Consider the following 15,853-nt stretch of genomic DNA (forward strand, 5'->3'; position numbering starts at 1 on the left):
AAGCTCAGTGTTCAAAAATCAACTGTATTTCTATATGCTAAACATAGAAAATAAAATTAAACACATAAAATATTGTAAGACCTCTACACTGAGAACCACAAAACATTTCAAAAATAAATATAAAATGACCTGAATAAGTATGTGCCACATTCATGAATTTGAATACTCAATATGATTGAGATTCCAAGCCTTTCCTGATGGATCTAGAGATTCAACACTATCCTGTTAAAACACAGCAGGGTAGAAACTGACAAAGTGACTCTGAAACTTATATGGAAATGTGAAAGACATTAATTTATAGTAATAAAGACTGTGTAATATTGATGCAAAGACAGAAAAGCAATTAAATGGAATAAAATAGTTCAAAAATAGATGCAGACACAAAAATTCAATTTATTTTCAATAAAGATATAAAGACAGTTCAGTGAGGAAAGGATAAACTTTTACAGAAATGATTCTGGAGCAATTACCTGTCTGTATGGAAAAAAATGGGCTTTCCTGATGGCCCAGTAGTCACATATGTTTGTGAGAGCTGGACTGTGAAGAAGGCAGGACATCAAAGAATTTATGCCTCTGAACTGTGGTGCTGGAGAAGACTCCTGAAAGTCTCTTGGACAGCAAAGAGATGAAACCAGTCAATCTTAAGGGAAATCAGCCTTGAATACTCATTGGAAGGACTGATGCTGAATCTAAAGCTCCAGTATTTTGGTCACTTGAATAATGAAAAAAATTGGTCTTCCCTGATGGCTGAGTGATAATCTGCCTGCCAATGCAGAAGACACAGGTTTCATCCTTGGGTCAGGAAGATCCCCTAGAGAAGGAAATGGCAACTCGCTCCCTTGTTCTTGCCTGGAAAATCCCAAGGACAAAGGAGCCTGACCCACTATAGTCCATGGGTCACAAAAGAGTCCAGCTTGACTTAATGACTAAAAAACAACATGGAAAGAATTATCCTTGACTTTTACCTTCACACTCTACACACACACACACACACACACACACACACACACACAAACCTCTACGCAAAAAACCAGTGGCTACAGATTTAAATGTAAAAGCGAAACCACTAAAAAGTCTATAAGAAAACAAAAGAGAATATATTCATTACTTTGGAGTAGGTGAAGATTTCTTTACTAGGACAAGAGATACTAATCTTCAAAAAATTGACAAATTAACCGCACCAAAATTAAAAAAAATATTGATCCTCAAAAAGCACACTAAAAAATGAAAGAACAAGCTACAGACTGGATAAAGTATTTGTAGTAAAATTTTGGATGGATCAAGTATATTATCCAGAATACATAAAAAGCTCTTACAACTCAATCATAAGAAAATAAATAAAAATAAATGTACCTTTCAAAAATAAAGATACGAAAATTGCTGGTAAGAACAGAAAAACAACATATTAGTCATTAGGAAAATGCAAATGAAAACCACAAATTATGTAACTGAGTAGATATAGACTTAACTGGCTTTCCTGGTGATTCAGATGGTAAAGCATCTGCCTGCAATTCAGGGCACCCAGGTTCAATCCCTGGATTGGGAAGATCCCTCGAGAAGGGAATGGCAACCCACTCCAGTATTCTTGTCTGGAGAATTCCATGGACAGAGGAGTCTGGTGGGCTGCAGTCTATGGGGTCACAAAGAGTCAGACACAACTGAGCAACTAACACACTCTCAGACTTAACTATTTAATATATTAGATTGAGGTATAGATTTAGGAGTCAGTGATAATTATATATGTTTATTAAAGTCACAACAATAGAAATGTTCATGCAGTAATTTCTGAGAGAGAGAAGAGAGGGTAGAGGTCAAACTTCGTGACAGTGTTGAAGTTCAGTTGGTAAAGAATCTGCCTGCAATATGGGAGACCTGGGTTCCATCCCTGGGTTGGGAAGATCCCTTGGAGAAGGGAAAGGCTACCCACTCCAGCATTCTGGCCTGGAGAATTCCATGGACTGTATAGATAGTCCAAGGGGTTGCTCAGACACAAGTGAGCGACTTTCACTTTCACTTTGGTAGAAGAGGAACTCATGAAAATGATTTAAAAGAAAAATTCTAAATGTTGGCCAGAATGTGGAGGAACTGGAATTGTGACACGTTGTTGACCAGAGTATAAAATATAGCTACATTGGAAAGTACTTGCGTGCATGCGTGCTAAATTGCTTCCGTAATGTCTGACTCTTTGCGACTCAAAGGCGGTAGCCCGCCAGGCTCCTCTGTGCGTGGGATTCTCTAGGCAAGAATACCGGAGAGTGTTGCCACGCCCTCCTCCAGGGGATCTTACAGACCCAGGGATTGAACTGACATCTTGTCTCCTGCTTGTCAAGTCAGTTCTTTACCACTAGCCACCTGGGAAGCCCGGAATGTACTTAGCACTTGCTTATAATAAACTTAACCTATGGTTTGGTGGGTTTTGTTGTTTTTACTCAAGAGAAATGAAAATGTATGTTAGCAATAGGACTTGTACATAATGTTCATAGCAGCCGTATTCCTAATGGTCAGTAATTAGAAACAATGAAGATGTTCTTCAATAGGAAAATAAACAGTCATATATTCATTTATTGTAACATAATTTAAGCAGTAATGTGAATGGATCACAAAAGCAGTATATTGAGTAAAAGAAACTGCTACAAAAAATACACAGTGTAGTATTGTGTTATTTAATATGTATAAAGTCCCAGAACAGTCACAATTAATACACGGTGATAGATATTTTGTTTTTTAAAATAGTAGCTTTAAAAACGTGAGAACAGGGAAACCAGATTGACCAGAAAAGTAAAGGAAGGTGGGGTGGTGGAAATGTTCTGCATCTTGATAGGGGTGATGGTTGCAAGGTATATACATTTATATGTGTATTTATGTGTGTGTGTATATGTGAATCAAACTCATCAAACTATATATTTAAACGTATGACTAAACAATGATGGTAGATTGGTTGTGTATATAGTATTTAAAGTGAGAGCACACATAAGTTCCATATGTCAGTCTTGAACTAATGCTGTTATAATACACTTAGATAGGAATCACCCAGTGAAGAAGGTTGGTAGCTAAAATTTTGAGGCTAAAGTGTGAATTACCAAATATAAGCAACTCTGATTCTAGAATATTCTACATAAAGTTTTCCTGGTCTTATCTGTTCAAAATCAAATTGCTCTTTCTGCTTTGCCTTTCTTTCACTGGCCTGAGATGGGGAGATTAGGAAGACAGGGTTAAACAGACATATAAAATGTAGCTCTTTTCATGTATCCAAGTAATATTTCCATTAACTATACACTCTTGTATTCTTAACCTGTTAACAAAAATGACAGTTTAAAGCTCTTCTGTATTGCAGTTTGACATATATAGAATATTTCATTGGTAGTGACTATAGCATTCTTGTTTTCAAACATAGTTGTTGCTCAGTAATATTTTGCCATGACTTAACATCCACCTGAAACGGATTTGATCTCCAGTTGGAGACTTGGAAATTTATTTTTTAAGCTGAGTCACTAAGTTGAATTTTTAAAACCATCCAAACTAATAAGATCCTTTTAATATTGCATAGAATAAGAAATAAATTTGGCATGCTATCAAAAATTTATTCTTGAAGGAAATTGCAATGTTGATCGTTATTTTATTTATGTAGAACTTATTTAATGCTTTTGTATGTTAATATTGTGTTTGTATAACTTGTGTAATTTTCAAAGCATTTATTATTGTAATCCCTAATATTGGCTTCCCTGGTGGCTCAGATGGTAAAGAATATGCCTGCAATGCAGGTGACCCAGGTTTGATCCTTGGGTTGGGAAGATTCCTTGGAGAAAGGCATGGCAACCTACTTCAGTATTCTTGCTTGGAGAATTCTGTGGATGGAGGAGCCTGGCGGGTTACAGTCCATGGGGTCTCAGAGAGTCAGACAGGATTGAGTGACTAAATTTCACTTTTCCTTTTCTAATATTGCCAGGTACTTCTCAGGTGGCTCAGTGGTAAAGAGTCTACTGGCAGTGCAGGAGACTCAGGAGATGTGGGTTTGATCCCAGGGTTGGGAAGATCTCCTGCGAGAGGAAATGGCAACTCACTTCAGTATTCTTGCCTGGAAGATTCCATGAAGAGAGGAGACTGGTGGGTTACAGTCCACAGGATTGCAAAGAGCTTGACACGACCTAGAGATTAAACAACACTGTATCTGTGGTTTCACATCCAAAGAATCAACCAACCTTGGGTCATATAGTATGGTTGTAGGTATTTATTGAAAAAATCTGCATATGACTGTACCCCTTCAGTTTAAGGGGCTTCACTGGTGGCTCAGATGGTAAAGAATTTGTCTGCAATGCAGGAGACCCAGGTTTAATCCCTGTGTCAGGAAGATCCCCTAGAGAAGGGCATAGCAACCCACTCCAGTATTCTTGCCTGGGAAATCGTGTGGACAGAGGCGCCTGGTGGGCTCCAGTCCACGCAGCTGCAGAGCTGAACACGCCTGAGCAAATTTGACTTCATTTCAGTTTAAACTCATGTTGTTCCAGGGACAGCCATATGAGTCAGGTATCTTACATGTGTTTCATGTCATCCTTTTGGAAATTTTGAAAAGGTAGATATTGTTACCTCTGTTTTACACCTGAGAAAATTGAGACTCAGGTTAAGTGCCTTGCTGAATGCTCAAAGTCAGATTGAAAGCCACATCTGAAGAAATCCAAAATCTATGCCTTATTTTGTATAAGATGTTGCTTCACCAAACCAGTATACATCTTATCTTCCTGGGGACCTATCCTTTTGGGTGATGGCAACCGTCTCTCCATGTCTTGTGTCATTTTGGGAATGTGCACTTAATGGGATCTGCCGCCAAATAATTTTGATTCTAATAGGGAGTGCATCGGAAGGAATCTAATTGAATGGACCTGGGAGGAATAGTGAGATGATATGTCAAAGCTAAGAACATACTTTTGTTAATCAGTGTCAGTCACCACACCTGTAAATCCAATGACAGGATGTGTTTATTTTCATTGATGCCACCATTTTCCAGAGCCTTCCTTTATTAATGCACTTATACAATTAATCCAGTGATACTCACTTTATTCTCAGTGTTGTTATTTTCAGATTATGCAATGATAGGATATTTAAAAAGAAATGTAATTTTGTAAATCTAAGCTTATTAAATGATTGTATTACTTTTCTATGACATTTAAAGAGTATAATGCTATTTATAATTAAAAAGAAGTTTAGGAGAAGAGCCAAAAATATTTCATAGTTTTCAAAGAATCAATATTAATATTGAGGAAATAAAATGATACTCAAGGTGCTGCCACATCTTTTTCTCTGAAAAATAAAATAAAAGAGCATTTTAATATCATTAGACTGCTTTCTGTAAAATTCCCTAGATATTTTCTAAATTGTTTAAAAAGAAATAAAACTTTACATTTTCTTGCCTTCATTCAGAAGGTCACACTATACTGAAATCCCTTTAGTATTTTTGATTAAAAAGCTTGAATTATCTTGCATTGCACAAAATGCCACGTTATAGAAGAGAATTTTCTAAAGAGGTGCTCACACTATTCACTTCTGGTTGTATTTTTATCGACTTTTTTTTAAATCTAAGGAATGCTAAGTATTCATTTTCATAGAAGGAGAAATCAGAAAAGACTCAGAGGAAGCAGGGGATAGATTTAAAAAACCTTTGCCTTTTACTTTCCAATTCAGGCCAAATTATTTGCTTTTTAGTGTGTATTTTTTATGTGTTAGACCCACCCCAACCCGCCCTTCTATCAAACACCCATTAGCCTCATAGCCAATGAAACCCATCAGGACAGGTAATCAATTAAAGTAATAGTCAATATAAAAATCATGGAATTTTAAATTTCCATGTGATTATGCATTTTTTTTTATTACTTTGAGACTTTATTTCATTCCAAACTAACACAGATGCATTGGCATTACATTTAGCTTGCAAAGTGAAGTGGTGATTTGGGGGAACTGACTTTGCATATGAGCTTCACTGCAAGCTCATATGCAAACCCAGATTTGATCCCTGGGTTGGGAGTCCCCTGGATGAGGGCATGGCAACCTGCTCCAGTATTCTTGCCTGGAGAATCCCCATGGACAGAGGAGCCTGGCCGGCTACAGTCCATGGGGCTGCAAAGTGTTGGACATGGCTGAGTGACAAAGCACAGCATAGCACTTTGCATTTACTGTCTGTAGAATGTCTGTAACATGGACCTAGTGTATTTGCTGTTTGTGTTCTCAGAGTTTATGAAAAGTTTATGGCATAGACAGACACTATCTTCAAAATTTATTTCGACTAAAAAATTTGCTAATAAAATTGCTCATAATTATTGTTAGCTTTGTAGGAATATATAAGCACTAACTTTTTTTCATTTTGGCATATACCTTTAGTTATTCTTACAATTTTTTCTTTTAATTTAAGATATGTCATGGAATGTAAGGCATGCCTCTTGGCAAATACCTACCCTAAACTTTGAATGATTAGGACAACATCTTATGGTTCCTTGAGGCTCTCAGTCTTGGCCTAGTGAGAAAAGACATGCATAAAAAGCTTTTATTAAATAAAAATTAAATTAGATTCTGAATGATTATCTGTAAGCAATTATTGGTCTTCTTATTCAAGGGTAAGACCATATATTCTACTATATCTTAACTTTGCCATGATTTTCATAACTAAGTCCTATAAATCAAGTTCAAACTTTATTTTTAAACTTTCTATTTAGAGACCCATTTCTTTCATAAAAAGAATCTTTGATTACTTTACCTTCTTTTCTGTGAGCTCTGTGGTAATAATTGGGTCCACAGCAGAAGTAAAAAAATTTGTTGTGCTGGGTTTTTGTGAAGTTGAAGGAATGAAAATTCCTGCATTGGTGTGCTGAAAATTTACCATTTCTTTTTGTAAATATGGTGACACTTCTGCTGGCTGTAAGGGTGAGAAAAAAAAGTGACTACAAGTTCAAACATAAGGTCAAAATTGGGAAGAATATAAAGCAGTAGGATTAAGATGTAAAGCAAGGATTTTATTTGGGAGGTAAATACCTTATTAGTTTTCTAGATTAAAATCTATCCTTTAGAAAGAGTATGCATATATGCCAGCAAACATGGATGCCTTTTAATACTTGACTTTAAATGAGTGTACCTATGGAGAGTATCTGGCATGTATTACCTCCTCAATAAATATTTGATGACCTGAGTGAATTGAATCTTGAGTGTCAAAAGATTACAGAGTGAAGGAGTAATAATTGCTGATGGAATAATGATAACAGTTTCATTAAAATGCACAATAGTGCAAGGAGCTGTAGGTTGTCAGCTGCTGACTTCCAGTAACTATCAAAGTGTGGTAGGATGGTTAAAGATGGTAAGGAAAAGACGGTAAGCAAAGGTGGTAAGGAAGCTTACCATCACAGCAATTTCAGGAGCTGTACCTAGGAAGGGGTCAAAGGCTGGTTGCTGCTGTCCTCCTGGCATAACCTTAAAAGTTGCAAAGTTTTAAATGGTATAAATTAGTAATCCATAAAACATTTATCTTGCACCTAAGGTGGTTATACCCTTCCCAACTTCTTCAATTAGTTTCTTAAAAGCAAAAATCATAATTTGGTTTTGAGAAAGAGAAAAGCAAGTCCTCACACTGAGAAACTGGCCTAACACAATAGCTCTGCGGCAGTGTTCGCAGGAGCTCACCTGACATTCTCTGCTGGACACTGGTGTTCTCCTGTTGTACATTAACAGTCCTACAGAACACCAGTATCAGACAAGATCACCCTGAACATGATGAAATGCAATGAAAAAAACAGCACTGGGTAACCTTGCCCACAGCAAGGTCCCTGTGCAAGGCATGAAAATATCAGGCATCCTTAGGCCCTGGATAATCTGAAGAATTTCTGTTTCTTTACCCATCATGGTCTTTGCCTCACTCCATCCTTCTTACCTTTTAGGTAAGAATCGTTAAGTTACCCAGTCATAGAACTGCCCCCAGTTCTTGAGATTCTTTACCGTCTGGGCTACCAGGGAAGCCCAGTTCTTGAGAACTTCCAACCAAAAGTAATGTCACTACTTGACTCTCCCCCAAATCACCTGACACAAGACTAGACCCTCTGAGGAGTCATTCCAACCCTTCCTGTTAAGACACTCCACGGTTCCTCATGGTGTGTGTCCTCCCCTGTTGCAATAAGTGGATAAATCCAATTTTGTCCAACTGGAGGTGTGCTCCTGGTGGGTTTTGGACTAAAGGTCACTGATAGATTTAATAGTTTATTTAGCAAGTAGTTTCAAAAGTTAGTTTTTCTTTTTTTAATAAAAAATGCATTTACTTACAGGTTCTACTTGTTGTGGAATATATCCAAATTCAGTATAAAATGGCATCTGTTAGAATTTAAAAAAATGTGTTAGATCACTCATGGTTTTTGTCATAATGCAGTGATAAATGATCAAAATATATGTATATTATATTGTGCTAATACTTTTTTGAAAATTTATATGTTCTAGGTGGTACAAATTATTGTTAAATTACCAAGCATCCTTTTAACAGTATATGATTTCTAGGTTAAAACTCTCCCTTTCTCTTTAAATTAGTATGACTTAATTGGAAGTACTACGACCAGTCATTTGAAGCATAATTTTCAGTTTTCTGTAATTGATTTGATAAGTTTTAAGTGATGATAGATTAAAATCTAATTTGCACTCTAAAAGTAATCTAGTTATGTATGAGCCATCTAAATTTATATTGAAATTTTACTATTTTATTGAAGGTCCACAAAACTCAATATTACATTACCTAATTGTATCTCATTGCTTTCCACGTGACTCAGTGGTAAAGAATCTGCCTGCTAATGCAGAAAACCATGGGTTCAATCTCTGGGTTGGGAAGATCCCTTGGAGAAGGAAATGGCAACCCACTCCAGTATTCTTGCCTGGGAAATCCCATGGACAGAAGAGCCTGGCGTGTTACAGTCAATGGGGTTGCAAAAGAGTTGGACATGACTTAGTCATTAAACAACAGCAACAATTCTTTCAAAATTCAATCTTGGAGTATATTTCCAAAGTAGTGTTATGTAAAAAGAAAGCAGTATATCCTTTTATGACCATCCATTCAAGACACTGAGTTTTTGCACTAAGTATAAAATCAGATATTCTCTTCTTTGAAAATTTACCTTTTCTTCTTTATCCTTAGATGGACCTAGTTAAATTAAAATCAAATGCTGTAGTACCTGCTCCTCAAATAGCTGCAGTCTTGTTTGTGGAGGTGACTGTGTGGCTGTTTGTTGAGGCTGTTCCCAGGGTAGGAACATGTAGACTGGGTAGTACTGAAACATCTATTGTAAATAGAAAAGTACAGAAGAGCTTCCTTCAGATCACTCAGTCTTTTTTTAAAAAAAATTCTGTTATCAATATTATTTTAAAGCTGATTTGTCTTTAGCAATTTTGTGAACAAAAGAACACATAAAGCAGTCCTTTCCAAACTTTAGAAAAAACTTGTATTGCACATGACACTGGAGTTTGTTTCAAGGTTGCTTGGTCAAACACATTAGGAAGTAGTGAATTCAGCTAATAGCAATCTTCTTCAAAGGGTACCTTGAACTTTATATATAAGCTTTATATAGAAATTACTTTGCAAATATCTAAGAAGATAGCCTATACAGCATTTTCCATATATTAATATTTTTTGACTCTTCATTCTGCAGGATGTAGTATTAGACATTCTACCATAATGAACAAATTGTTCAGAAATGTATTGCCTTTAATAACTGTCATTTTATTGAAACGACCCATGTGCATTATAAGATATTTGGCAAATATAGAAATAGACGAGGAAAAAAATGAGAGCCTCTGCAGTTTTACCACTCACATCATCATGCATTGGTTTCCACTTATGTCTGTGTGAATGTATATGTGTTTATAGAAAATTATGATCATTGTACATCCATAGAGTTTTGTCTCCTGTTATTTAGTAAAAGCCCTTAATGGAAACAAGTTAAGAAAAACAATAACTATGGTTTGAGAAGAGGTATATATTTTGTATAGTGGTTTTTAACTCTGGCTAAGAATCAAAAACACCAATTGAATATTTTAACAGATAGTCATATTTAAGCTCTCCTCATGGGGATTGATTCATGAGGTGTGGGCAGGGTCCAAGTGTCTGTAATTTTCAAAGTTATCACCAGAGATTCTAATGCAAAGCCAGAATGGTGAGTCACTGATTTAGCGGTTAAAGGAAGGGTGAAGAATTAGATTCTAACTCAGCTATTTATTTTCATTAGAATTGGGAACTTAATCTCATAAAGACTTAGGTTTTTGATCCTAAAATGAAGTAATTCTACTTGTCAGGTATCTAATTCTCTAACTGGTATGAAACAGAATGAGATAATGTCTAGAGGTAATGTTTGTTTTATAATAAGAGTGGACAAAATTACATAATTATCGCACTAAAGCCAGGTGTCTAACTTTTTACAAAATTGTCAACATTCTTCTGGTGAATAATATAAGTTATCCATATTCATATTTCTTTGAATGCAGGCTATTATATTAACATTGAGAGGGTTTTCTATATTACTTTAATGGTTTTACTAATTTGCAGTATTTTCTTTAAAAATTCTGCTATTTATTGGAAATCACTAAAATTTGACTGTAATATGGAGTTAAACTGAAAATATCCAAGAACCTGGAAATGTTTAGAGCCTAACTCAAAATAACCTCTCTCTACATCATACGTTATTTCATCAGATTAATGCCTCTTTCTCTGAACCAAAATTTAGGGTTGGCCAAAGTCAGTCTATGGTATTTCTCCAGAGTTGTTATCAAATGCTAGCATTTTTGGTGGAGAGAGAACACAACCTAAGGCTTAGTGAGTTCCATAACTCCCAACACAGCCATGTCCTGGTAACTGGGGTCCTGGAGAATCCCAGCTGGCCTTCCTTTTAAAGCTGTTAACAAACTGCTGCCAGCCCAGCAGGGGTGGTACCCAGACAGTAATAGCATCGCATGGACTTTATAGCCCTGCCATAGGAGTCAGAGCTACAGATATAGAAGGAAAAGTTCAATGGAGAGAGTATGCAGCCATCTCTGCGCAGGAGTGGCGGCCTTCCTTTCACTTACCTGTGCTTGCTCTTGAGGCATTTTCAAGGATAACAGAGAGGGCATAACCTGCCAAAAAGGGATTATGAAAAAGTTACACTTGACTTTTAAAAATTCCAGCGCTGATTTCTTTAGACCTAAGTGTATAAATGTAAAATGTATATTAGCAGACTTTTAGGATGACAAAAGGTCATCTACTATATGTACCAGCACTAGTACAAATCACCCTTTTTTTGAAGACGAACTTTCCCTAATTATCCTGTCCAAGACATGTTTTCACACTTTCAGTTCGTGACTGTGATCCTGGAAGAGCTGATTTATATGGCATTTTTCCTGTCAAAAGTCAGAAGTACAAGGAAGTACTTCCAGTGATGGTAGAAACACATCAGAGAAGCAATTCTTGCACAGGAAATGCCTGTCTTATTTCAAAGCTGATTCATATTCATTTTCATAATCCGTGTGCATTGTTTCCTTTAGATAAAAGAGGCTGGACTTACATTCTTAGGGCCCCGTTGGGTCTGCTGTGGAGTCTGAGGCTGTGAGGGGTCCAGCTGTCCTGCCTGGGTTCCTTGGGCAAAACCAACCTGTCCTGGGACGAATATCTGATTTGGGACCAGTCCAGCAAACCGCTCGAGAGTTGATAAAGAGAATGGGGAGAGTCCTGGAATTTGATCCTGCTGCTGCTGTTGTAGAATTCCAGGGAAAGGAGGAATCCATGAATTAAATGGGCCCTGGGAGGACACAAGAGACAGAAAGGAAGCATCTCTCTTTCATTTAGAAAAGAATTAAAAGTCAGTCCCGAGCGAGAAAGAAGCAAATGTAAAACAATTTCTATATTTCTATTGCTGCATTATAAAAAAGGACAGCATCTTGGCACATTAAGAGTCAGGCAAATAGCATGAACAGTGGTAAATTCCCATTGATCATGATGACAAATATGAATGAGGTGGATAAATGGTACAGAGTTTGCAGTTGCCAGACTGGTTTATATATATATATATATATATATATATATATATAAATTTTTTTTTTACCTATTAGCCGTGTATGACTTTTCATAAAATGATTAATTTAGCTATCTTGTAATTGTGAACATTTGTGCCTAAAAATGTTCATTTGATTACAGTTTTTACTTCAGCCTTCAAATAAATGGAAATTAAATCATATGTGAAAAATTAGTAATTTTAAAAGTTAAGATTTCAGAAATAGAATCAGAAAATGTTTTGTTCCCCTACCAAGTGCCACAAGAAAAGAGCAGTAGGAAATATTCTTGAAACAATCATTGGGGTAGGGATACCTGAAGCTGTAGTGGTTGAAGCTGAGCATTATTAAGATTCAGAAGCAACTAGGAAAGGAAAGATAATATGAAAACAAGATTACTACACATGTTAAAACTATTAAGAATAAAATTTACTACATATACTGTACAAATACTGTACAACTCAGTTTCCTGTTAGAGGTGAGATGTTTTCTCACTAAGCTTGAACTAAATTATGGTGATTAGAGGTTAGGATTTAAATACCTCTCTCCTGTGTGTGAGACCGCACAGCTTTAGCCCATTCCAGTGGTTTAGTCAGTCATTTTATGCTCTTAAACACCTATACCCACCCTGTTAAGTGTTATTAGAGAAGAAAGTATACAAGAATCTGTTTCTGTTTTTAAAGAATTTGCGATCAAATAAGGGAGGCAAAGTAGTATTCTAGAAACAACTTGGTGTGCAAAACAAACATAAACATTGGGAATGCATTTGGATATAATTAGTGGGTAGAACTGCAGGATAAATCAACAAGAAGGCTTTTATCTCTTCCTGCTGTGTTTCCATAAGACAAAAAACTGGGGATGTTGTTTTAAATATTTAAACTAACCTCATTGCTGTTGCTTGCAGACATAAGGCGCTGTGGAATAAGCTAAACAAACAAAAAAATAGAAACAGTTAAAAGAGGGATTTGTTATGGGTTTCACATAATGATTTCAATTTTATCACGAAATCACTCACCGGGGCTGACATTGTGGCTCCCAGTATGCTGAGAAGAATTATAGTTCTCATTTTCATATGAAATATCTAGAAAATACATTGTGAAACTTAGCTGTAAAAAGACTGTCTATGTAAAAATCATAACAATAATTATCCAGTATTGTTCAATCAATCAGAAGGGGAGTTGGGTGAATTCCACAATATTTACTTATGTCTTAGGATTTAAAATTAAAATGTATATTTATAAGTATCTGTAACAGAATTCATTCTTTTTCTCAGAGCAGCTGTTTTTAAAAACCAAAATTGTTTGCTTGTCCTTTTAGCTTTCCCCAAATGACTCATTTGGTAACATACAATCTAGCTGGATGAATTTATGAGCAAGAAGGACTCATTTCTTGTACTGTTCTACATCATAGGGAATGGGTCTTTAGGTCCATGGCGGAGGTCAATGAACTTGGTCTTTATTATGAAAACAATTTTATTGTCTATTTAATGTGGTAAAAGTACTACATTAAAGATCTGACAATAGCAGTTCAGTACCAGGTAGTTTCTGTGTAAAATTTTAATAACATTAAAATATATTAAAATGAAGCAACTGAGTCAAATATTTTCTAATTCAAAGAAAGAGGTTATAAAATTAAACTGTAATATTGATTTATAGTGTAATCTGTGGAAATATATTATCTCTTGTCCTGCAGATGCAAAAACTCTTGCTATAGTTCAAATGATTGACCTGCACAAGCATTTAGAGTGATCTTGGTAGTTTGTCCTGCAAAACTCACTGATTTGTGTTTATAAAATTATGAAAGCAAAGATTTGATATCTTACCTCACTCCTGTACTTATGAAGAGGAATCTAGACTCATTCAAGGCTTGTGTCCTTTTTAATCCTTCAGATCTGCTGCTTGGAGCTTCTCCTAAATTTTAAAGTCCCATCATTAGAAAAGGAGGACCAATCGTTGTTCAAAAGGACCAGTGATTCAGTGGGTTTCAGACAATGGCTTAGCTAATAACCCCTTTCCTAATCATCTAGGTGGTATACGGATTCCCACAGTTTTAGTAATGTCGTTAAATTATCCTTAGAAAATTTTCCCTGTGATCATTCCTGGCTTCTGCTTTGGTTATGACTAATTTTTCCAGAATAATAATTTTTCTCTGCTCCTTCTTTTACCATCCTTAAAATGGACACTTTAATAAAGTAACTTTAAAGATTTTATTCAAGGATTATTGAGTGATTAGTTTTATTTCAAGGATAAAATACAAAATTTTTAAACAAAGGGGTAGGTCTAAAAGAAAAATAATTCAAAACCTGTTTAGGAGAGGTAAAGATTCTTTGATTATTAAATTCTGGACTGGGTAAAAATGAGCTATTTAGGTTCAACCTTGAAAATACCAGTGTATCTCCTTCTATCTAATAAAATCCTTAAAAAGATTGCTAAATTTCTGTGAATCTATGACATGTTTTTCTGGATATAAGCTGCTTGGGATTACATAATTTAATAAATATGAAGCATGATTGCCTTACATTTTAGAAACGATGGAGAATGAATGTTTTGTGTTTTAAAAAATTCCTTTTTTTTTTTTTTTTTAGATATAGGTTATTTTTATAGAGATATGATAGAGGTGACTGGTCTAGATTGAGTAAGTCTGGGAACATCCATTTAGGGGGTGACTCTTAAACTGAAGGAAGGAAGCTGATACCTTTTGTGGGGTGATTCCTAAATGGAATGACAAGAGGGCATCAGCCCCTCAGTGATCAAAGGGCATCCCGGGCTTAGAGAACAAATACAAAGGCCTCAAGGCAGGAATAAATTTAACATGTTAAATATTCAGAAAGAAAACGTGTGGTTGGAACTTGGTCAATGAGGAACCAAGGAGAAGCAATGAAGTGAGAGAATAAAACAAGGGTCAGACTATTGAGGGCTTTATAAACCTGGCTATTTGGACAAAGAAAGAGAAATGGAATAAGAGATAAAGAAAGGAAAAAAATAAATAGATGGAAGAAGGCAAGGAGGAAAGAGGAGAAGGAAAGACAAGGTAGCTAATATTTTGAGCAATAAAATATCACAAAATTTTGGTGAAATCAACTTTTAATGTAACAAAATGGAAAAGAAGACAAGCCACAGAATTCTGTGGAGAACTGTGGCAGACTGGCCCGGGCTGCTAGGTTCCCTTGATGGAACACTCAGAGGAGAGGGATAAAGACAACAAGACCCCTCTTCAGTAAAGCAGATAAGCTTCTACAAGGATTGTATATCAGTTAGACAGGAACCTTTCTGAAATTTAGCAGAGTTATCTTTTTAGGTTAGTTAAATAGCTGCACCACCTCAGATTTTGATGCAGATCTTACTAGAGCCAAGTAGTTCTATAACCTAGCCAGTTGTTACCTGGACCAGTAGACTGGCTGAATGGGTGAATTAGGTTGATGGTTTTAAATTGCCTGATGATATATTTACAATGATTTACCTTAGTTTATTCTGAATATTGTCAAATTAAATTTAGTAAACCATAAGCTCTCCGTCTCCTGAGATTTGCTATTGCATCCATTGTGCAGGGTCTTAGGCAGCTAACCCCACAACTGAGCCAGAAAGTTGTCAGAGCTAAACACGGAGAAAGTTAGGACCTATATTGTGTGTGTGTGTGTTCAGCCATGTCCGACTCTTTGTGGTCCTGTAGACTAGCCCTCCAGGCTTCTCTGACCATGGAGTTTTCCAGGCAAGAATACTGGAGTGGGTTGCCATTTCCTCCTCCAGGGGAACTTCTTGGCTCAGGGATAGAAGCCTCATCTCCTTTGCCTCCTGCATTGGCAGGAGCGTTCCTTACCACTAGT

The 15,853-nt window shown here is 36.1% G+C and overlaps 1 protein-coding gene across 2 annotated transcripts; it reads right to left on the reverse strand.

The window, feature by feature from the left end:
• Positions 1-6,472: 6,472 nt before the first annotated feature.
• On the reverse strand, positions 6,473-13,096 carry ODAM (odontogenic, ameloblast associated). 2 transcript variants are annotated; one of them, XM_020873525.2, is made up of 10 exons: positions 13,046-13,096; positions 12,915-12,956; positions 12,347-12,394; positions 11,547-11,780; positions 11,071-11,118; positions 9,186-9,290; positions 8,293-8,340; positions 7,378-7,449; positions 6,743-6,901; positions 6,473-6,502 (listed from the first exon to the last, which is right to left on the reverse strand). In XM_020873525.2, the coding sequence occupies exons 1-10, from the start codon at positions 13,094-13,096 to the stop codon at positions 6,473-6,475; spliced, it is 837 nt and encodes a 278-aa protein (XP_020729184.2). The 2 variants fall into 2 exon arrangements, with proteins under 2 accessions (XP_020729184.2, XP_070314104.1); XM_070458003.1 differs by lacking the exon at positions 8,293-8,340.
• Positions 13,097-15,853: the final 2,757 nt, after the last annotated feature.

Source organism: Odocoileus virginianus, chromosome 29 (assembly GCF_023699985.2).
Source record: "Odocoileus virginianus isolate 20LAN1187 ecotype Illinois chromosome 29, Ovbor_1.2, whole genome shotgun sequence".
Taxonomy (NCBI): domain Eukaryota; kingdom Metazoa; phylum Chordata; class Mammalia; order Artiodactyla; family Cervidae; genus Odocoileus; species Odocoileus virginianus.